The 24,420-nt window shown below is 38.7% G+C and overlaps 1 protein-coding gene across 8 annotated transcripts in view; it reads right to left on the reverse strand.

Moving 5' to 3' along the window:
- Nucleotides 1–2,828: 2,828 nt before the first annotated feature.
- MPDZ (multiple PDZ domain crumbs cell polarity complex component) overlaps nucleotides 2,829–24,420 on the reverse strand; it is a 97,720-nt gene continuing 76,128 nt past the window's right edge. For 6 of the 8 annotated variants that reach the window (XM_027635243.1, XM_027635248.1, XM_027635245.1 and 3 more), the window contains 18 exons: nucleotides 22,298–22,389; nucleotides 21,921–22,011; nucleotides 21,503–21,583; nucleotides 20,828–20,920; nucleotides 20,660–20,734; nucleotides 19,145–19,322; nucleotides 18,228–18,373; nucleotides 17,787–17,870; nucleotides 16,741–16,934; nucleotides 16,335–16,482; nucleotides 11,562–11,648; nucleotides 10,125–10,221; nucleotides 9,423–9,466; nucleotides 8,246–8,368; nucleotides 7,240–7,344; nucleotides 7,010–7,122; nucleotides 5,933–6,056; nucleotides 2,829–5,147 (listed from right to left, as the gene is read on the reverse strand). In XM_027635243.1, the coding sequence (XP_027491044.1) occupies nucleotides 5,001–5,147; nucleotides 5,933–6,056; nucleotides 7,010–7,122; nucleotides 7,240–7,344; nucleotides 8,246–8,368; nucleotides 9,423–9,466; nucleotides 10,125–10,221; nucleotides 11,562–11,648; nucleotides 16,335–16,482; nucleotides 16,741–16,934; nucleotides 17,787–17,870; nucleotides 18,228–18,373; nucleotides 19,145–19,322; nucleotides 20,660–20,734; nucleotides 20,828–20,920; nucleotides 21,503–21,583; nucleotides 21,921–22,011; nucleotides 22,298–22,389 (2,022 nt within the window). In that variant the 3' untranslated portion in view covers nucleotides 2,829–5,000. The remainder of the gene's footprint in view (nucleotides 5,148–5,932; nucleotides 6,057–7,009; nucleotides 7,123–7,239; nucleotides 7,345–8,245; nucleotides 8,369–9,422; nucleotides 9,467–10,124; nucleotides 10,222–11,561; nucleotides 11,649–16,334; nucleotides 16,483–16,740; nucleotides 16,935–17,786; nucleotides 17,871–18,227; nucleotides 18,374–19,144; nucleotides 19,323–20,659; nucleotides 20,735–20,827; nucleotides 20,921–21,502; nucleotides 21,584–21,920; nucleotides 22,012–22,297; nucleotides 22,390–24,420) is intronic. The other 2 variants (XM_027635247.1, XM_027635250.1) reach the window with 1 other exon arrangement.

Raw genomic sequence — 24,420 nt, forward strand, 5'->3', positions numbered from 1 at the left:
TATATATATATATATAAAACACTCTGCATATGTTTTTGACACTTTCAGATTAATATTCTCCCAAAACAGAGAACAATTCATTTCCTAGTAACTACCCAAGACGCTGCTCCCACTGCTTTTTGTGAAATCCCCAATAATGTAAAACCCTGAAGTGCTGGACACAGTGAGGGCTTTGGCTTTGGCATCCCTGTGATGAGAAGGTACTTGAAAGTTACAGCCTGCAAGAACCTTTAATGTGCCTCAGTCTAAGTGATTGTGTGAGGTGCTCAACAGGAAACTCCTTTATCTCTAACTCATGTGCAGTAGTGGAAACCTGGTCATCATCAAGGCTGGGCTTCGCGAATGAAGATTTAGGAAGGCTCTATCCACATTTGTTACAAGCACGCTGGTGGCTAATAAGGCCAGTATGAGATAGACATGTCCGATTGCAAAAGGCACAGCAGAAAGACTCCTTAGATGGTATATTCTGCAAGGCACGATTCTTTCTGTGTTGTCTTTTCTTCTCGAGAGTGATCCTGCGTGCTTTCTCAAAGGAAGCAGCAGCGTTATAGATGGTGTGTCTCCAGACCTCCTGATTGGAGGCCAGAGTAGACCAGTTATGATGACCAATATGGTCAAGGCTGAGATGTTGTTTCAGGGAGTCCTTGTATCTCCTCTTCGGGGCTCCTCTCATGCGGCAGCCAGCGGTAAGTTCACTGTAAAGCAAGATCTTAGGGAGGTGGTGGTCCTTCATCCTGGAGACGTGCCCTGCCCAGCACAGCTGTGGAACCTGGTAAGGCATCCTGAAAATGTACTCTGTTGTCTCAGTCATCTGAGTCCTGATATCATGCACTCTTCTGTGAGGAGCATAAACAAAAACCTATGAAAACACACCAAAGTGACACTCTGTTGTTCACCAGTGCTGAGAGCCTCAAAAAGGTACCACATATCCCACAGAAATATTCAAGGAACATTCACTCCCTTTTAGCTATAATGTCTACCTTTTTCAGTCAAAGCGTACTCTTAATTAAAAGCAATTCACTTAGCAGGGTGTAATCTTAATAAACTGCCAAATGCTGAAACAGTAGAAAACATTAAGAAGTGCTAACCAATTCAAAGCCTCCTATTTTAGACAGAAACCTTTCACTTGTCTGTCTATGGATTAACTGGACACCTAACTGCTAGCACTGAAAAAATCCAGTGTAGTACTCACAACTAAGAAAACAAGTATGTTTTAGGGTTTTTTTAATGTGATTCAAACACTCCCTTGAAGTAATTAAAAAAAAATTACACACTTAAACTAGCTATCTGAAGATCAAAAAAAATGGGACTGGCCAGAAAGTAGTTTGATGAGAAAAAGTAAGCGAAAACCTGGTCAGTTCACTTTCTAAAAATAACTTGCTGCTGCAACTTAACAAAAAATCTTGAGTTAAAAATTAATAACTTAGTTTGGACAATTCTGTTACCTTCAACTCAGACGTACATAGCTTTTAGGATTAGTAGCTTACCAGAAATTTCTCTCATTTCTACTGAAATAAGAGAAAGCATTTATATTTTTTCTACCTATTTCAAGCAATCATTTTCACTGGGAGTAAAAAGGACGATGAAAACATAGCAAAAAGATTGGAACCTCCAGCTACTTAGGCATCATCTTCCATTAGGTATATTCTTCTCAAGTGTCTGAAATGGATCTGTCTAATCTGTCAGTGTTACCATTTCCATGAATATTGGTGGCACAATGCATTACCCTGCAACACTGAACTAAAATGCATTATAATCAAGATCTAGATGTGTTGAGGAAGATGCATGATCTCCAGTTCAGAAAAAAAATATCCACACTGCAGGTGTTGAATATACTAAGGACAACACTGTTCACTGTTTTATTACCATTTGTAAAGAAGTGAAAATTTTAATCTATTCTTATTAGTTTCAAGTGGTGCCTGAGACAGAAGTGCTCTCTACACATGAATATTTTAGATGTTTAAAGAATTTGTTTTTAAAAAGCAAGAGAAAGTGTGTGTAGGAATCTAACACCAGCCCCTTTCCAATGTCACTCCCACTTTGAGGTAAGACTTGCTTTGCAAAATGCTATTTAAAAAAGTTCCTCCACATTACTTGCAATTATCTGTCAGCAAAACAAACCTCTTCTTGACATTTAACAACAAAGACTTTTTTCCTTCATCTAGGTCTTCAGAATATACAGCTTCTTTTTTTGATAGAGTGAAGGGAAGGGGATCATCAATAGTTGCTAAATTCCACCCACTCTCCCAGCTGAGAATTACCAATACCATTGCTTCCATAAAGATAACCCAGAAATAAAATTCACCAGAAGAATGAGCAGAAAAGCAGCCATGCCAATGATACCTGCTCCCTGTCAAGAGTGAGTAGGCACCTCAGATCTAAGATTAAAAACCTTTTCATTAACACCACTCTACTCCTCCACATTGAATAGCTGAGAGGTAAGCAAAGTTAAAAGAAAGGGATGGATATCTGACCAGAAAATGGGCATAAGGCTTTTGGGAGACCCTGTTCTCTGAGTCAAAGGCTCCATGGCTCACTGTTGATCCCTCATGGCAAGTCCCATGCCTGAAGGAATGCTTTTTAAACAGACTGGAAAATGAATAATGATCTCTGGCACAAAAAAGCAAGACAGCTTCACAGTTTCATGGATTTGCAATGAGTTGGATTTGCAAGTGAAGATAAAATCTTTAAAAAAAAATAAATTAAGGTTCACATAAGAGTAATGCCTTTTTATAACTATGAAATTATTTTGAATTCATCTTTCACAACAGAATGAACAATGCAAGCATGCCATTGTAAAGCAATCAGGAACACACCTGTAACTTTACTTCTTTATCATGACAGTTTGGAATTTATTTATTTAAATCCCACATTGTGACACAAAAGCAGTAACAAAATAGCTGTAAACTACTTCTGTTACAAATATAGATACTATGTAAAGTGACTTTACATATTCTAATGTAGGCAATTCTCACACTATACAAGAAATAAGTATAAAAGAGCAATTCAATAACAGCAGCATCCAGTAATGGTACCATGTGATTTCTTCCATCTTAGCCTACCACAGTGTAACTTCTAGAGCAGTTAAAAAGACAAAGGGGTGGATTTTTTGTTAATTCGCTTACACTTAGCTATCAATTTGGTAATACTATTTGACAGACACGTCTAATACTGCTTTTGTGACCCCATTAAAACAAATGCTAGTCTTTTGTATTCTCCCATAATGATGGCCTGAGCATTGCCTGAATTTTCAGTTTGGATTTCTCTTAAATGACAATTGACATGGTGGCCTTCTTGCTACATTTTTTTGGCTAATCAACACAAGGGATCTTTCTGCTGATTAGCATGCTAGTTAGCTAGGTATCTTTCTCCCTCAAAAGACTTAGTGAAATTTTTCTGCAGGAAAATAAATCATGGGGAAAGCGTGCTTTATCTGCCAGATTCCTAGAAGCAAGGCAGGCAAAGGCAGGCAGGTAACAATCAGCTAAGAGCTTCATTGAGTGCTACTTTTACATAAAGTTTTAGTGAGGAAAAAGTGATACATTTACTGACCACACTGCTGAACAAAGAACAGCTCCATGGTTGCATTGTATTTACTAGACACATCTTGTATTTGTGCCTCTAAAATCAATATCCCCAAAAAAATAGTTGTGGCTCTCAAATCTCTTCTGCTTATTACTGATGCAAACGTTCACTGCTCTCTTACTCCTCACCTCCACTGGGAGGAATTTTCAGGCCTTTACCCATCCTCAGCACATTAGTCCTGGTTTTATGTCTCCTCAGTTCAAGGAGGACTCTACCTTTGCTGCCGTTGGTAACGGCAGCAACACCGTAACATCAACTTCTTCCACACTGGCCTAAAAGATATCCAGACATCTGTCCACAGCCAAGCAAACCTGCTCTGAGCAGTTTGTTCACAGCTCTGATTCATGCAGCTTGAAGAAATGTCTGCATTGAGCCTGTAGTTAGTCTTGCATGTTGGAAGAGAACAACCTTTGCTTACAGATATTTCATACTGGGAAGGTTGTTTTCACATCCATATACACTAGAAAATACTACTATTATAAAAGTCTAGTTCTTCTAATACTGCAGTTGCTGGGCATTCTCATTCACCAGGAACAGTTTCCACTAGCACTGAATTTTTTGGCCCTGAGTACAAGTCCTCTCCTTTTGAAACAAACACACAAGCCTCAGCCCCCTGCCAAAAACCCACATAAACAAAACCCCCAAACCCAAACCAACAAATGAGAAACAAACAAAGCAATAAAACAAACAAACATACAAACATCAAAACAAAACAAAAAACCCCTCAAATCTAAGCCAAAATGAAACACAGTTTTCTCTTTTTTGGGCATACACCATGACTTAGGAAATTAAAACATATAAACAGACAAGCAAACTAACCCATCCAAGTACCCACCCAGCCCCTTCTACTTGATCATAGAATGGTTTGGGTTGGAAGGGACCTTAAAGATCATCTAGTTACAAATAACCATCTAAGTCCATTAATAATCAGCCTCCAGATTACATACTTTTCCCTCTATCCCCCAAGTCTCTATTTTATTAGTACTTTTTTTCTTCAGTAACCTTATTCCTGTTTTCTGATTACTGCTACCCATGCAACCCCCTTGCTGACTTCGTGAATTTGTAATTTTTCCAACATTATACATGTATCCAAAGTCTGTTAGCAAAACATTTCAGTTTTGTTGTGTGGTTATTAACGCAAATATTCTTTTTTCTTTTTTTCCCTGTTGACTTAATAATAGGAAAGATATCCATCTCTTTACATAGCTGACATAACTTCATCCCAGTGGCTTGACAGTAAGAGAAGTACTTCTATTGTATACAGAAATATGGTTAAATGGTACTTTTCTTCAGTGCTGTAACCCAGTCCTGTGAATCTGGAAGAGCAAGAAGACTATACAAACATTTCCATTATCTTTACTAGGTGGAAAGTAAATAATACAGTCTTATTGACCCTAACCCTTCAACCAGCCAGTTCATGACAATACAGTCAAAGTGACTGATCCTTTTGTCCTTTTCAGAATAGCAACTGCTTCCTCATGAGTCACCCCTTCTAAGCTCTGCCCATTCACAGCAATGATCTGATCCCCCCTCTTCAGGCGTCCATCTTCTGCTGCTGCACCCTGAAACGATACAACACATAACTGCAGACTCATGCCTTTCTTTTTCTTCCTGACACACAGTCCTTACGGTTTAAGATTGGTACAGTGTACAAACCCCTTGAAACATTTTTGATTTTCAGTGATTCCAATACAGTCAATTGTAGTACAACTGTACTACAGTGCAGTCGTCTGCCCTGCCCTAAGTTTCACAACATCTAGAAATCAGACCTACAGGGTTTTTTGTTCCCTTAACTCTGTTTGTCCAGCTAGTAAAACATTTAAACCCCGCTATCATAGAATTAGCATTTTCAAGACCTGAGGAAGTTTTCAGCAACTTTTTTAAGAAATTCAGTCATAACACCCAGCTCTACACTCTCATTTACCATAAAAATTTGGGATTCTTCATTCCAGGTTTCTCTGACTCAGGGCTGTTTCCTATGGCAGTCCAAACTATTAAACTCAGGTTAGTATCTGAACTACTCCAAGGGTCCAATCTAAGTTCAATAATATAGTTCCCTCTACTACCTGAAGAAAACACACTCTAAATATAAGGCAAGGGAAATGTTTTTCTAAGTATGTGCACAATTCCAGTTTTGAGACGTGGAAAAGACTGCCATATGCTGGATCACATGTATTTAGAAATTCTGAATCTTTTGAAGACTACAGCTTTCAATTACTGGAGGCACATTTTGACCAGCACTTACACTAAAAAGGAAAACCTGTAACAATCTTTTGGCTGCCAACTAAGGCCATGATTTGGTCTGAGTGAACTAATAAATGGACTGACTGAACAAACCTACACCTACCTTTGCAAACACTGTCTTCACATAAATGGGTAAGTCTCCATGGGGACTGCCGTAGCCACCCACAATACTAAAGCCAAGGCCGTCCGGTCCTCTGTCCAGAGTAATAGTCTTGTACTGAGGAGGTCTAAGAAAAGGGAAAAGAGTATTGTGATGTTGTCTGAACTTTGGATTTAACATGTATAATATTTCTTTTATGCTAATCAATACATTTCCCTTTCTACTCTAACTATAAATACTTTTATTGTAATGAACTGGTTATTTAAGTTTGTGTTAAACACTGTAAATGTCTAATGCCTATATTATTACGTAAAAGTAGCTACCTCAAACACAGAGCTCAGGACATAGTTATGGCTGCTATGCGCTTACCAGTGAAGTACAGATGCAATGGTAGTACCTCAAGTTTCCATAACATCTACTTCAAAATTAGCGCCATCAGTTTATGTTATAAAGTTTGATTGCTTCTCTCTTCCTCTAATAGATAAACATGTATTTGCATGTACATGTTTATACATATCATCTGTAGGTATATTCCCCCACATATACTTCGATTGTATGAAATTTTGAAATTTTGAAATTCTGCCTTTCAAAGTAGATACATGTGGCTACAGAACCCTGTTCTCTCTTTGCCTATTCCTAAAAGAAAAGTGCCTCAGATCTATGACAGAGATTGAGGCAAAATTGTTTACGTAATGTACCTTGCAAGTGTATTAGATACTCATGATATCCAAGCACTAGAAAGCACGTTACGGAAACACAAGTACTATGGTGGAAAGGGACTTTTTCTGGTGTATCAATTAATCCCAGCTACTAAATCTCAGTGAAACAATGGAGAATGTAGAAGAAATCATATTGCACCATAACTCTACAGAAGTTCAAAAACAAATTGCAGCATAGCAAATCATATAATGAAAAATGCAGAAGAGAAACACTGGCCTACAGGTGCCACGTAACACCAGCGTGTTAATCATGACTGTGCCAACCAATTCATCTATTATTTGCTAGAATTTGTATGATTTTTAGGTTGAGTTCCATCTAAAACAACTGGCTACAGAAGTTGTATATTCTATAGTTACTGACCCTAAATCATCCTGAAAAATGCCAGTCGAAGTTAGTCCTGCAAATGAAAGACTGGATGTAGGTGGATCCTGCTGCTGACCAGTTATGACACTCACTTCTCCTCCAGCTACAACCTAGGAACAGAGTTCATAAACCAGTAAAATAAGAATGCTGACACTAAAATAATTCATTGTAACAGCTGGTAAAACAGTATTCAGAAGGTATTCAAAATGTCACTAAAGATTTTTTACCTGCAACTCAATAGTGCCTGAAGCATTTTTTAAGATATTAACAGCTTGGGAATGAGTCATGCCCTCAGTAGATGTTCCACAGATGCTAACAATCCTGTCCCCAACCTACAGAAGAAAAGGTAGAAAATCTAACTTAGTTAGACAAACAGATTTATTTGTCACTTCTTTCAACAAGAGCAGATATTTATTTGCATTTAGCCAGATTTTATCAGTAATATACGTCAGGAAGAAAGAAATTAGCAACTGTACGTTCACAGTCCTCTTGTAGGCAAAAAAAACCTTTTAACTGCGAATAACCCAATACAAAAGTGGGAAAGTCAACATCAGAATGAGCAAATTTCAACAGTTTAGTGTATTCAGTGTAAAAAAGTAATGATGGTTTACAGAATTGATCCTAACATTCTAGAAATGCACAGCATGTAAAAAACAGAGATGCATTTTGCATGTCACCTGAAGATAGACTCAAGTAGCAAATTATCATCAGAGATTCTGTGTTTGAATTCAGCTTGAAATAACACTGTCCACTTTCCAGGAGACCTGAGTCAAATTCAACTACGTCTGATACAGCTTGGATACAGTACACATTCAAATACAGTATCAGATAGGACCTCCCACTTTAACTCAGAACCCAAAAAGCACTATCTCTGTAACATAAAACATACTGCGTACCCACAGCTGCAGGAACAATCACCACACAGCAATAGCACTCGCTTACAGAATGCATCCTTCTGAACCACTCTCTACGCTTTTAATTTTCAGAAGCTGACTAATTCTAAGATCCAAGATTGCTTTAGGACTTCCTTTCTTAAGTTAGTACATTTCAGCAATTACATTTTCCCATGCTACCAATCTGAGTTGCTGTTTCATCAATTCAAACAGCAAGAACTCTTGACGCAGCCAGAAGCACTTATGACTGTATCACCCAACTGCTAATTTATTGCCTGTCTAGAGTAATTACTGTGCATTAAACATGCAATTTTTACAGCCTTCTTAAAAATTAACTTACTCTTAGTTTCTGAGTCTGAGCTGCAACTCCGTTTGGGTGCATCATGGCAATAAATATAGGAACATCTCCAAGAGGACTTCCTACACCTCCAGCAATGCTCACTCCCAGTGAATCTGCAGGGCTCTGTTACAGTAATGAAAAAAAGATAAGATTCTTCTGGAAAGAAAAACACATACAGAGAACTTTACACTTGCCTCAAAAAATCACTAAGCACCTTGTCTCATGAAAATCAGAATTCCTGTGTATCAAGCCGTTTTTTAAGATAATACGCTTTGCATCACTTCAAGAAAGCACGGAGATCACATGAGATGTTTCTATTTCTTAGTGGTAGGTGAAAATTTGCCAATTTAGTTGTATATTTTATTAACTAAGTAGAGAATTCAGCATCAGTCCCTTAATTCAGCATAGGAAGCCTGAGCAAGGAAAATCGAAGAGATGAGATTGCTGTCCTTAGTATTGTCTATATCGACTTCCTATCATGAACCTCCTGAACACTAGAATTAAGCTTTATGCTCCCCCTAGTGCCCCAGTGTTGAAGAGCAAAACCAGCTGTTTACTACTGCACCACACCTGAATACCTCACTGGAAAAACTGATATTGTAAAACTGGTATTTACAGATTCTACTGTAAAAGAAAATGGCTAAAAACAATCCGTGTAATCAAGTGAACAAGATGCCAGGCAAAGTCAAATAAATATAAATATTTTGGACCATAAGAAGCCACCTGTGACTAAGTTCACATGCGTAATGAAGGTGACTGAATTTCACAGTTGAAAACCTCACAGTTGTATGTTTCATTAAAAATATGTGTGCAGAAAAATACTAAACACAAAAAAGCAGCCTTCCAACTTTCTCTGACTTCACCAAAACAGAGTTTGGATTTAACTCAGTCTGGTAATAAAATTAGGTCCCATTATCTCTTAGTAAATCTTCCCTCTTTTGCTTTCAACACAGCTCACAAAACGTGACAGAGTAAGTCACACTGATTTTACATAAAAATACAGGCAGTGGAGATCATACAGTCCTGACCTAAAAGGATAGACAAATTAATTTCTATTGCCATATCAATTCCTCTCTCAAAACAATGAATAGGTCTAGACTTTCTTTCTGTAAAGAAACCTACTGACAACATTTACAACATCTCTTCCTGATATATACCACTTCATGCTATAACTTACCTTTTTTATTTCAACTGTTCTTAGTCCCTGTATTTCAGAAGCTGCTGTCAAATGAATTAAAATAAATTTTAAAAAAAGTTAAAACTAGCATTCCTAGAAAACTTTCCTAATAAAGTTATCCAAACCATTATGATGATTCTAACTTTCTGCTGATTTGTTAGATATATTTTAAGCCAATTTGAAAGTGGCTGTCATTACATCAATTGGATTGAAATACCCCTAGAGTAGGTGAGAGAATCAATCATTTTCTCCATTCAAATAACATTTGGAATAAAACTCCTCAGCATGCTCAAATAGAATAGGAAAAACTAATATTTGCTAGCAATACTTTGGTCAGAAGTAAGTTTGTTCTACATTTAAGCATAAGACAGCTATTCCACATGCATTTTCATGTAACTATACAGTATTTGGATTTTTATGAATGAGACAGCTTGACTGAAGACGTATTTAGATTAAATAGAAAATTATGGCTCAACTTAGATTCTCAGCTGATACAAGAATTTGCTAGTTTCTTTTATAAAAAGGTATTACAATATGTATGTGTGATGTACTGAGCAGTAACTGCCCCTGCCATTTCAACTACTAAGGAATCACTTTAAGGCCTACATCACATAATTTACAATATTCTAGAGACAGCAAAAGATCTCAGCTACTAGTTCACATGTATAAAATACTGAAAGTACCAAACCCCCCCAAACTTACTGGTATTCTTCTTTAGACCACTTTCAAAGACCTCAGGTGCACTGGACCCAGAAATGGGGAAACTGAATGATGAGAGACTGCCACTTCCTTCACTGACCTAAACATAGTATAAGACTGGGATTAGAGAGCTGCTTCTGTCATACAATTAATAAATGTAAAACTGTAACTAGCTGTATTCAGTGTATTTTCTGCTGTATTTTATTTTTTCTGTGCCCAGGTAAAGCTGATACAGAGAACATCCACATATTTCTTGGTCACTCTAGAGGGCTCTTTAAAACATCCTTAGACCAATTTAGAGATTTCATGTTTATAACCCCATGCAAAGCTTTGAAGTGCTGCTTCCGAGGGCATGACTAGGCCATTATATTTGCACCTTCTATCATCTCGCAGAGATCTTCTAATGCAAGTTAGCCATAATTATCACAGTAGGGACAGAACACAAAAGACAGATCTTTATACATTCTCAAATGTACTTGTGAATATTCACCTACTGCATCAGCTAAAATTAAGACTACGCTCTCCACTCAGCTTCACCCACACAATTTCCAGAAAGATATTCACTATACCAGCAAGATAAGTAAAGGAACAACATGGTTCCTGGCCAGACTAGTTAGTTCACTGATTGTTACACACTCTTCAAAATGTTCAGTATTGTGAGCTTCATCTTAGAATAAGACCAGACAGAGTCTGCATGTTTTCATCTTGTTTGACAGTACCCATTTTGAAGAGAGCCTAACATTTCAGTCTTATCCTGTCTAACCCTGCTCACTTGAAACTGTTTAATTATGATTTGTTTTAAAACTATTTATCTTCAGTACTTGAGATTTGCATACTCAGTTTACAACCAGAAAAAGTTCTAAGGTAACTTGTGAGCTCTCAGAAATGTAGCTCCTACTGAAGAGAATGACAATATGAGCTGCTACCACATGAAAAGTTATTTCAAATACAGAAACTGATGTGAGTTTGTAACACTACAAAATTAGCCAACAATCAAATAAAAAAGAGAAGCCTGATGGAAAGAGTGGAGGTTTCTTGCTTCTGGTGAACAAGATAATAGTAAAAACATGCAAAGAATGGAGAAATTCACTAAGTTTACTGGAACAGTATTCCACTGCAGGCAGGCCAAGCACTCTGAAAGTAACAAAGAGGTTGAACTAACTTCTTCTGGTATTGGTAAGAATTGGAGTTTGATATGCTGTTCAGGCTGAAGCCTGGAGTAAAGCCATTTCTGGGCTACATTTTTAGCTGGATCCTGTCTATATCAGATACAATATGCTAAAGTGAATGTATAAAAATATGTTCCGAAAAGTTGCAGAATTTTTCCATCTTGGATCAGGTATGTGGAAAACCATTGTCATCATAAAACCACTTCTTTTTATTTGCTTTCATTATTTAACCATTATTTATTCCAAACTAACCAGTTTTACAGTTATATACCTGGCTGCTCTGGGATGTTCTTCTCTCAGAGTGGAAGGGTCCAGCTTTTATTCTTCCGACCTCTAGTCTTACTGTACCTAAGGAACACTAAAGAACCAGTCACTTATAACACACATCTTCTGTCTACAAAATTAAAGCCTACAACAATATTTAAGTCACTTATCTGACAGTAGAATAAGAAAAAAATACAGACAGAGGGGAGAGTGACGGATTAGCAACTCTGAAATGAGTCCTTCGGAGAGTCCATGGCAGGACCAGAGACACACAGACTAAGTACACCATGATATTCAATACTGAGCAGGGTATTTTTTTTGGATTAACCTGTATCACAATGCAGACATGAAAATCACACAACAAGACTAACTCTGCTACTTCACAGAGTACCTTAATAAGGAGTAGTTCTGTCTTCTTGCAATGTCAACACCTATTTTCAAGTTGGCACTTTTCAAGGAATAATGAAACGGACCATTTTCACAATAAACACTAAAACCAGTGTAATATCTCAAAGTCTTAATCATTATTTCTCTTTATATGACTGAGAACATGGTCTTTAAACTGGAAGTTACTCATCTCTCTCACACTTTTGAAATTATCTGTTACTTTGGATAGACATCAACACAACTAAAGAAATTTTGGGCAGGAAATTTTCTAAACATCTACGTGTAGTTTAAGTGAACTTTCTGCATCTGACTCCCAGCAAGAAGCTGGGTAATATGGACTGATTGCACATGGTAAAGTCCTTTCACTACTCTTTAATCTTTTAATTATACTGTCAAGTATCCACATATCTATATAAATAGCATTTCTTAGAAGGAAATTCTATCAAATATTTAGAAACCAAGACATTATTTTGAAGAGACAGACAAGTTATTATCACAAACAAGATTTAGAAAATTGAATCTCCAAAATAATGTAAGTAGTGTCAAAAGAAGACATCTATCTGCAACGTATTCAAATACAGAAATTTCAAAGTTTTGTTGCTATTCTGCTTTTTTCTTTCACCATGAAGTTGTTAGTGTGAACTTCTGTATACCAAGAACTTAATATAAGTTTGCCTTTATTTATCATGTTTTATCTTTATTACCTTAAGAGAGGATCATGTAATTGTCAGAAAAATTCACAGTAATACACCAATATGTCAAAAGCAACTGGACATATCCATTCAAACACGGTTTCCGTCCCTCATTTGCTGTTATACTCTTAAGAGTTGACACTAAAAAACATTTATTACTAAATTGCTTTTTATTTTAAGTTATTCCTTTTTAATGTTGACTTCTCTATGTCCTGGAAAAGACTTGATCAAAGCTTGGGGAAAACCATTCTTTCCTGCTCCTATTAAACCATACGGACAACTTTTATTCAAAATGGAAAAATGGCGAAGTAATTTGTGTACCTAAAATTACCACATCCTCACATAAAATGTAAACCCACAAATCAGATTTTAAAATTACAATGTCATACTTTCCAACTGAACTGTGAATAAATCAATTTTCATTTAGTTTTATTACACCTTCCCTTATTACTGTCTTCCTGAAATCTCCTATTCGATAAATCCATAAGTCAAGTAAGTTGAAAAACTGATAGTCTTTTCACATGTTGTAGGGACACTTCAAAAGAAACACTTCAAGAACTGGTAAAATTCTCAGACTTAAAACACATTCTATTGGTCCCATGCTACTAAAAATACACTGGAATTTCCCAAAGATTATAAATAATTTTCTAGCAAAATACATTTTAGGCAGTTAAAGAGAATTCACTCCTAGGTCTCATTCTCATAAATGAAAAGAGAATGGATACCTGAACTGGAAACGGTGACTGCGCTTCATTTCATTTATACTGTGTGAACAAAGCCATTGTTAACAATAATCTGTCTAAGGTATTTTTAAAAGCTTCATTTCTCAGGGCTAAGACAATTAATTACAAGTCCTACTGAGCAGGATGAAGTATTTAAAACATGAATATATGAATGGTAAGTGGGAACTAAGCATCTTCAATTAGATACTCCAAATGCCTGCCAAAATGAAAGAAACTTTCCACAAGAAATGGCATTTTTATTTAGAGAAGAGCTAAAAGTACAGTGTATGAAGAAGTGTAGTGGTTTGAACCTTGTTTTCCCCCAGAGGCTGAAAAGTGGTAACCCCCAGGGGTGGAAACCCCTGGAAGTTTTGAAGTTCTGCCCAATGAGTGCTCCTGCAGAAATGTAAACATATCACAAGCACCGGAAGAGAAGAGTTGTAGTTTGGGTAGGTAGAAGAAGTAGCCATGTTGTAGTAGCCACGAGGAAAGGGGCCCGGAGCCCCTCGGGGCCTCTGAGCCGCCCCCCCAGCCCCAGCTGGGGGCTGCAGGGACCTGGAACAGCATAAAGCTGGGCTAGGTACCTGTAGTTGTGAGCTGGGAGATGTTTTCTCCAAATTGTGCAGCGGCTGGAGAAAAGCAGCAGCCAAGCTGGCACTGACCGGAGAAGCGGTGGCAGAGAGCCAGAAGAGATAAGACGGAGCAACAGAGACATGCAGCACCGCAGAGAAGACTCCTGGAAGGAGAGTTGAGGAGAAGAGAGCCCGCAGCAGAACTTCGGAGTTCTGGGGGTAGGAACTGATACCAGACCCCCCCAAACCTGCTTTGAGACCTCCTGGAAAGGAGGAAGATGATGGACTCTTACTTGAAAGAGCCTTGAAGTGCAGCATGCACTGTAGAGAGGAGCTGAGAAGCTCAAAGGCGTCCTGAAGCTGGACCGGGATGGAAAAGGAATGCGGGGGGGTTGACCTTGGCCCCCCTCGCTGCTGCTGCTAAGCTAGCAGCCTTGAGACAGCACGGAGCTCTGCAAAGGGGAATTTGAATCCCCTGAGGAAGGGACTTTCACGAAGATGCCCCTGCATTTTGTGATATACCTGTGGTGACGCGAGTCTGGTCCCTGCTGGCAGCCCACAGGTGAGGCCTTCGCTTGGACCGAAGGAGAGCCGAGGGGCTTGGAGACCCCCTTGTGTGTACTGAACAGAGATCCAGCTACAACAATCCAGTTACTGCTGCATGCATGAGATGAGGAGAACCTGCTGCCTTAGAAGGAGCTGCTGCCCTGAGAGACTGGAAGGGATCTGTCTTTCTTTCCCTCTTGGACTTTTATTTGGAGGGGAGAGGAGATCTGATCCATTGTAAATACTATATGTCATGGTAGAGATAGTTGTGATTTTGTGTATAATGTGTTATAGTATGTATTTGTACAGTCATTGTAATATATTCCCTTTCCCCCATTCTGAGTCTGGTTGTGTTTTGTCTGGAAAAACCCATCTCACATTAGGTTGAGATGTGGGAGGGGGGATGGAGCTAGGGAATTGGATTTTGGGCTGTGTCAAACCATGACAAGAAGAAACAGTGTGTTCTTAAATAAAATAAAAAAAGTATCAGGTAAGAATGGAAAAGTACTATTGCCACAGAATAATACACTAACAACTTCATTGTCACAACACAGACTTAGTTCTGGCATTCCCACTATTGGGCACATGCTGAAAATACAGCAGGGCTGCTACATCCCTCTTACTAAGCACTGCTCTCCCCCAGGACCTCTCTACCTCAATAAAAACAAAAACTCAAGGAACTGTTCAAGATCTGGAAAAATATACCTTTGAATGAGAGTGTTAAGAACCATGACTGTGTGCCTATGTATCCAAGAGACAGCTACAATTAGTGTCTGTCAAATTTTATCCAGTGGAACAGTTTTCCTTCGGAAAATGCTGACTCAATGGAATCCTTACCATGCAGCATATGTCTCAAAACTCTGGACTGAAAAACAGATGAGCTGGCTGACCAGCTGGACTTCCTGCCAGATCACAGAAAATGCTGTATGTCTGACTTCCATCTAATTTGGAAATAGGGGAAAGATATCAGAAGCACAAAATCTATTGAGAATAGAAATTCTGATTCCAACAGCTGCAGATATGAGTTTACTTAGTAAATTCTGAGAAAGCAATTCCTTATACTAAATGCCTTGGTCACTGAGAAATACACTGTAGTATTTAATGGATGTGAGGAGGCACTAGACAAACAGAGTTAAAAAAAGATTAACATTATCAGGTATCACAGAATCATAGAACTGTAGAATCATAGAATTGTTTGGGTGGGAATTAACTTTATAAAGACCATCCAGTTCCTACCCATCCTGCCTTGGGCAGGAACATCTTCCACTACACCAGGTTGCCCAGAGCCCCATCCAACCTGGCCTTGAACACTTCCAGGGATGGGGCATTCACAGCTTCTCTGGGCAACCTATTCAAGTGCCTGACCACCCTCACAGCAAAGAATTTCTTCCTAATATCTAATCTAAAAATTTCTTTCTAATATCTAATCTAAATTTACTCTCAGTTTAAAACCATTCCTCCTTGTCCTATCCCTACAGGCCCTTGTAAATGAACTATGAAAGTAATCACTTTTGGCACAACTACTCCGATGAATTCTCAGTCATTTAAAGTCAGTTCTGAGTATCCTTCCAAAAACGTGAGATAGTTAACTAATTCTAAGTTTGCTAGAGAAAATACAGTGTTAATTTTAGGTTCTTCTGGGTAATGGTCTTCTACTGCCCTATAAACATATGGCATTCTGTACCACCACCACTCCCATTTTCATCAGGCAAAGTATCAAAATCTGAATGTTCTAGATTTCATGACGCTCACCTCACTGACATTCCAGTAACAGCCTGAACTCAGTCTGAATAAAATTAAAGCTTTCATAAAATCTGGACCTCAATTTTTCACTCTTATCCACCTTCTCTTTTGGCAATACCTTTAGCAAAGCTGCAACAGCTTCCTGGTTAGCATTTCGGACATCTTCTCCATTCACTGTCAATATCTGGTCTCCTTGCATCAATCTTCCATCTGTATCTGCTATTCCTCCTTTGACGATGTCTGACACAAACACGCCTGTATCATTTCTGCAAATACATACACGGATTTTGCATTACAGCATTGTTTGAGGGTCATTTTTATGGCTTGCTATTGGGAAGACAATAAACACTGTCTCATTTTGCTGAGTAACAATGGGTTCGTTCCTTTAGGAGAGACCAATCAGCTTAGGTACAAAATCGATGTGTTTGGCCTTCAAGCCTGTGGGATCTGAGCACCAGATCATAACAGAAACATGAGCATGCCCAGCAAGTTCCGGACATTGACTCTCCAGTTACATTACTTACCTTTTCCCAACAATACTCAGCCCAAGGCCTTTGCCAGGCTTCTTCTGAAGCTCTATATTGAGCACATCATACATGTCTTCCTCCTTGTACTGGGCCTCATCTCTGTACACAGTAAGACGAACCTTTTGGGGAGTCTGACGGAGGACATTTATGGCTTCGTCATGTGTGGCATTCCTGAGGTCAATTCCGTTCACCTGCAATGAAAGCATACAATGGCAAATTGTGTAGCACCTTCCAGCAGACAAACAGAACAGACCTTCTGTTCAATGAAACAAAAGTGACTGTATTGGGTTTGCATAGCCAAGTTTTGGTAGCAGAGCTGGGGCTGCAGGGGTGGCTTCTGTGAGAAGCTGCCAGAAGATTTCCCCATGTCTTGTAGAGCCAATAACAGTTGTCTTCAAGATGGACCCACCACTGGCCAAAGCTGAGCCATCATGAATGACAGTAACACCTCTGTGATCACACATTTAAGAAGGAAAGAAAAGTTTTGTGCAGATGAAAATTGCAGCCAGAGAAGAGCAGAGTGAAAACATGTGAAAAACTCTGCAGACACCAAGGTCAGTGTCTGCACTCACCCCATGGAAAAATGATCTACATGGGAGCAGTTCATGGGATGGACTTATGCTGGAGAAGTTCATGAAGAACTGTCCCCTGTTGGAGATGCCCCACAGGAAGTAGGGGAAGGACTCCTCTCCTTGTGCAATGGCAGAAACAACAACTGACTGTAACCCCCATTCCCGTCTCCCTGTGCCACTGTGGGGGAGGAGGTAGAAATTGGAAGGAGGGGTGGGAGGAAGGTGTTTTTAAGGTTTGTTTTACTTCTCATTCTCCTGCTCTGACTCTATTTGTAAAAAATTTAATTAATATCCCCACTTTGAGTCTGTTTTGCCCATGATGGTGATCAGTAAGTGATCTCTCCCAGTCCTTAACTCATGAATCCTTTGTTATATTTTCTCTCCCCTGTCCAGTTGCAGAGGGGAGTGAGAGAGCAGCTTTGGCATCCAGCCAGGGTCAATCCACTACAGCAACCAAGGAAATTGCCATACCTCTAATATCTGATCCCCAGCCCACAGTCTCCCATCTTTAGATGCTGCTCCTTCTTCATATACTTCATGGATAATGATTGCTCCCTGTGGACAAAAAAAAAAAAATTAAAAATTGCATGTTGCAAGAAAATACCCTATTTTGAAACAAGAGCAACTAAAAATTCCTACTATAATTTATCAATGATAAGCACAAGTCAGATGTATGATGAACAAATATTTAAGAAGTTTACGAAGTTTATTTATGAATCAAAATACTTCGGAAGTTCATTTATACTTTCAATTTTAGAAGTGCTTTTTTCTTTTTTTTCCCCCTAAACTGGTTCCTTTGTGTCTTTCTATAAATGCTATAGAAAAAAAAGACGAAAAAAATCTCTTCTATCAGACACTTTAATTTCATTACTGTTATTTCACTTGAGTGACACACATATTTTTCCAACCAACCAGCAAAGTGTCTGCTCCTCCAACAATGCTCAGACCAAGACCAGTCCGCCCTTTGGAGATGTCAATGGTTGTTTCACATCCAGGAATGATGGGACAAGTAGCTGGGTCGGAGGCTAACATGGCTGGAGTCGAAGATCTGCTTGTGTCTAAAAAACAATTAAACATTCTGGTTACAGTAAGAGGGCTTGGTATTAGAAAAGTGACTTTAAAACAGCATTTTTCAGAGCTCATTGACAGCTGTACACCAAGAGCTGACCCACAGAGAATTATGCTGGCAATTCGCCCTTCCCCTCAGACAAGTACCGTCCTGTAGTTTTATTTACAAGTGTCCTGTTTTCCTGCCATCAAGTACCTGGGTCATAGTCCGGACAGACAAAGAAGATATTGTACAAATATATTCTATTTAGGATACAATTTAAGTATCTATATGATATGTGCATTACTCAAGTTATTAACTTCTTAGAATTGCGTTGCTTAACCAGTAACCTCCATCCATCAGTAACATCTTGACTCTCCACTCTAAAGGAGAAGAATCAAATGCAGCTACTTATAAATGGCAAGACAGTCTCAACCATCCCCTTTTCCTAGGAAAAAATGATATGACTTTTCTCTGTCATTTTAAGGAATGCCTCTCACTTAGTTCCAGACAGCCATGAGGCACCTGCTGCCCAGTATTTAAGAGGGAGGAGATCCATCCCTCCATTCTTCTGCCTCTGCAACAGGCTAGTGGGAAAGTATAAGGTAGGTCTTCAGGATGGTGGCACAGTGTTTCTCTTAGAGGAACATGTAATCCAAAAGTATTAAAAAATGCAACTCACAAGACAGCTGAGTGCATATAAAAGGAGGAAATCGACAAGACAGGTCTTCATTTTAAGGCTACAACCTCAGTGAAGATAAGCACACAAGAAAAACATTACTTTTGACTGCTTCTGGTTCTGGTGAGCTGGAAGCAGGAATAGTTGCTGGAGGCTGCATATTCCTCTTGTCTGCTGGGGCAGTGCTGGAAGAGAGTGGTGCTGCAGTCAGGTTATCCAACTCTGCTGAGTTGATTGTAAGCCTCACTGTAGTTTTGGATGTCTTCAGAAGACTTATAAACTGAAAAAAGAAAAGCTGATGAAGAGTGCAACTGGATTGTTCAGTTGCAAATCAAAAATAAAGCAGAATAACTGTTCTGTAAACTGGAGCTACCAGTTACAATGCTGAAGGTTTACTTGGCAAGGAACAAAGACAAATATTGATGTTTTTTCTGAGAAACTTTTCTCCATGAAACTTTGCCAAACTATATCAGACGAGAGTGAGGCAGACTTTCAATGTCCTCTCTGAACAAAAGACTTATTTATAGCAATTATTAGAAAAACAGAAAACTTTTAATGCTGGATGGAGGTCAATTCTGATCTCACAGAAGTCAATATCAAAACATCTTAAAGAAATGTGCTACTGCCATTCTAGAAGGAATATCCAAAAGTATTATCTGAACTATGGGAGGGAGAGAAGGAAACCAGGGTGTAACACAAAATCTAGTTTAAAGAGATACTGAAAAACCTTCAAAATCAATTGCCATCTCACAGAAAAGACACCAAATCCTTCTGAGACTTAACATTTCAGTAGAACTATTTTCAGAAATTACTTACTCAATCTCTCTGTTCTTCCAAAGCCTACCTACTTGTCTACAGACAACTTCACTCTCTCTTACTTATTTACTGCTTCAGAGATAGCAGTGCATCAAAGAGTAAGATTGATGCTTTCCTAATTACCCTTTAACAAACTGAAAGTAATCTACTCATGCCTAAAGAATCACTTTTCTTGGTAGCAAGGCAAGTGCTAGAAAAAACCCTTCTTGATTCATTACAGAATCCAAATTGAGTGTGCAGAGCTAGAAGTTAGAAATAAATCTTGTTATTTAGGAACAGAGATATGTTTCTCCAAAGGGTTGAAATACCAGGCTTGGAATATAATGAGGCTGTTACTGCAAACAGTCCCCTTGGATAAGCACAGTTCATGACCTGATTTACGACTGACACAACTCACCCATGTAAATTTACACATATTAAATTTACTAGTTCTAATACTTTTAAAGTGGAGTAGCTATGCAGAGTCGTTACTGAGCAATAGTTCGTGGCTTTTATTGCACTACTAAGTGCCTCTCAGTCATCAGGTCTAAACCACAGAGAAAATAAAATCAGATCTGTAGCACAGAGATAGATGATTCACGTAGTGAATGAATGTAAAATAACAGCTGAGTTTTAAATTTAGACTTTAGCTTATTCTGCAGTAGTTTCCTTATCCAGATAGTGCCTGCAGATCTTTGCTTTTTTAGCCAGCTTTGAAAATTAAGTCAGAGTACAGTCATGAAAACCTTGGTGGTTTAAGATACAATCACTCCCACATTAAGCAGTGTGATTTCTGCAACATTCCTGACACTTCAGAGGCACCTTTTCTACAGGATATCCCACAACAATCTCATCATCCACTGCCAGAATCTGATCACCAACTTTGATTCGTCCATCCTGGAAAAAACATAGAATAAAAAATATGAGCTCTGGATGCTACTTCAAAAAAACATTTTTCATTCCCTAATTGAAATTTAAATATTCTCACACCTTTGCTGCTGCACCATTATCTGTTAAGCTCTTAATAACTACTCCATTAATCGTGTCTTCTTCACTAATGGCAATTCCAAAACCTCCTTGATCCTAGGGCAAACAGAAAAATGCAAATGGTTAAGTACTGTGTATATCAAAATGTCAAAATACATTCACTAAAGACTAGTGAAGCCTGCTGACATAACAAAAGTTAGGTTTTTCACAATGCATCAATATTGTTGTTTTAAACTAATCTATTTCTGAAATAGGTTCCACCAGCCTACAAACAGTATACTGGCTACCAAGATAAATCTGACTACTTCTAAATTCAAACCCACTCCTTCGAAACTTACAAGGTCAACTGCGATTCAGTTGTTATTTTGAATACTTTAGGCAATGATTTTACCCGAGGAACCACCAAAAGTTTTTCAAACAGAACAAAAGAAGACTTCTTCCAGAGACACAGAACAATTGGCAAATTTATGTGAAGTTAAAGCAACCCAGGTCTCAAAGACAGTCATTATGTGAGGAAAACTTTGGGGTCCATTCACAAATAGGAAGAGAAGACCTCTAGAAATCTAACTTCTAGTAACTAAGAGACAAATTTTGTTTCCCATAAGAGGGACTCTATTACAAAAATGGAGGCTAGTGAATACAAGCGTGACTGATATAAATTTAATTTTCATCACATACCTTAGGGAGTTCCACATACTGAATGTTTTTACATGAACTCAAGTCAGAAAAAGCACTAGAGTTTGCAACACTTCCATCAGTCTAAAAGAAAACGAAAATGTAACTGTAAGCAACTATATCCAACATTTTGCATCAAAATAAAGTAGCTCACAAACACTTATAGTGAGTCTGATAATTTTCTAGATTCATTTAAACTGCTATAATCCTATCAGTGGGAAGTCAGACTTACTTCACAGTATAGAAGAATATAAAATGAAACAAAATTGAGCACAGATGTAATAAACTTAGTAGCCCAGAACAGAAGAAGAACTTTGTCCTTCTGTTTCTTTCATGGTATATTATAAGCAGACAGGGCACTCCTCTATCCAGAACAATGTTAGTATCTTGGTCAAATAAGAAAAACAAATATTTACTTTACCTCTTGATGTTGAAGTGTCCCTGAAGTACTTTGTGAAGCATCTACTGACTTTGCAGGGCAAACAGCCATCTGATTTACTGCATCTTTATTTCTGTAACAAATTGAGTTAAAGAATGTAGTAAGAAGGCAGTAATATACCACGATATTTCTAAGGACAAGTTTAGGTCTAGTGCTTCATTTTATCTTATTTCTTGTTCTAACAATAGAAGTATCAAAACAAAAAACTCCAAGGCATATTTAACAACTACTTAGATTGTGATCAAAAGCACAAATACCCTACCAAAATTAAACAAACAAACAAACAAACAAAATCTCTCAGTAAAACTTGAGCACATTAAAAAACAAACCTTTTTAGCCAAACTTTTACCAGAACTTACCTGATAAAGATCACTTTTACTTTAGATGGTGTGCACTTGATTATTGAGGAAGCATTCTGATGAGTCCTTCCATAAAGTATCTGCCCATTTATCTAAAGAAAAGTAGCAATTATTTATCAAAATATTTTAACTACTTATATTTAAACTAATTTTTAAACCTTAAAAAAAATCATTCATTCCACATTGCTTGCTAAAGCAGCAACTGTATTAAAATAAGAGAGTATGTTGTGTCCTGCTTTCCCTCCCTTCTTACAGTAAAAATATTCACTACAGTTTGATTTCAAACTAACACTGTCACAGTGCTAAAAACGTCATTCTCTGAATTATACTGGGTTGACATGGCACATCATCTATTTTCACTTACCATTGACCACTTCATGACTGATGTGGTGATAAAGCAGGGCTATGGGAAACTCTAACCATAACAAATATTGAATTGCTTATATCCGGGAATGAGATTGCTATCATTTATTGAATCTCAGCCACTTTGAATCCCTGAGCAAGGTACTTTACACATAGAGGTCTGAACACTGGAACATTTAGCAGAGTTTTAAACTAGATTTGGTGGGGGAAGGGAATGTACTTTTGTGTGTCAGAGAGGAATGAGGAAACACCAACACTTTAAGAAGCAGTAGGGAAATACTTGTAAGTTATCTCAAAGGAATTAAGAAGGGTTCCTCTCAAAAGGTGAAGAGGTCAATAGCCCAGCTCAAGTGCTTTTACATCAATGCGGGCAGCATGGGTAACAAGCAACAGGAACTGGAAACCATGGTGCAATTAGAAAACTATGACCTAAGTGCTCTCAGAGAAACAGGTGGGATGAGTTACACTACTGGAAAACTGCAATTAAGGCTAAAAGCTCCAGAGAAGAGAGAGGTTGGGAAGGAAGGGTGGGTGTGTTGTGCTCTGTGTTAAGAAATGGATAGACTGTGAAGAGCTGCCTCTGAGGAACAGCCACAAACAGGTCGAGAGCCTGTGGGTTAAAACCAAAGACAGGATCAACGAGGGACATCGTGTGATTGGTGTCCACCACAGGCCACCTTGGTCAGGGGAGCCTGTTGACAAGACTTCTTGCTTCAGATACAAGAAGAACTGTGTTCACAAGCTCTCATCCTGATAGGGATTTCAACCACCCATGTCTGCTGGGAAAGCAGCTGACCGCAAGCAATATAGGAGACACCTGGAGTGCATTGAGGACAACTTTCTGGTTCAGGTATTGGACACACCAACCAGAGGAGAAGTTTTACTGGACCCCACGCTCACCAGTGTGGATGAGCTCATCAGAGAGATTAAGACTGGAGGCAGCCTGGGCTGTAGCAACCATGCCCTGGTTGAGTTACTGATCTCAATGAAAAAAGGCCAGAAAAAGAGCAGAGTTAGGATCGACCCTGAAACTTAGAATACTGAAATACCAGCTGTTTAAAGAATTAGAGGATGAGATTCCCTGGGAAACTGTTCTTAAGGACAGAGGAACTGACCAGAGCTGGCAGCTCTTTGAGGACACTTAGAGCACAAGTGTCCATACCCATGTGTAAGAAAACAAGCAAGGTAGGTCAGAAACCAGCATGGCTGAGCAAGGATCTGCTCTTCAAACTGAAGAGTGTAAGGGGGGTACTCTAGAATTAGATGATCAATGGAGCATAGAGGCGTGAGAAAGTAATTATATTAGGATGTGAAACCAACCAGAGTATTGTACAATGTAACTTTATGGCACAAGTTAACTGTAAGGTCCACTGCATCTTTTTAGCAAGTCAACTAGATGTCCCCTATTATCAGAGCTGAGTTCCTCCTTGGCTTAGCTCCCTACTGCAAGATGGATACAAATATCCTTGAAACACAATGCTAGAGGTTGTACACAGGGGTGAGAAAGATGACGGTGAGAGGAAGATTACGTGGGCAGGGGTCGTTTGCCCCTTGCCCTACAGCAGGGCATGTGCAGACTGTTGCCATTAGGTAATGAACAGGCGGTGTTTGGCTGCCACACAAGCATCCCCTTATACTGCGTACTGGCCCTACGTGGTGTAATGCAGAGCTGATAAAAATGGGGTGTCAGGACTGCTGAGCTGAGCAATACTTATCCTTCCATCGAGACCGTGTTGCTCCGTGGGGACGCCCGCTAAGCA

The sequence above is a fragment of the Corapipo altera genome, unplaced genomic scaffold (assembly GCF_003945725.1).
Source record: "Corapipo altera isolate COAL_440 unplaced genomic scaffold, ASM394572v1 61411, whole genome shotgun sequence".
In the NCBI taxonomy this organism is placed as follows: Eukaryota; Metazoa; Chordata; class Aves; order Passeriformes; family Pipridae; genus Corapipo; species Corapipo altera.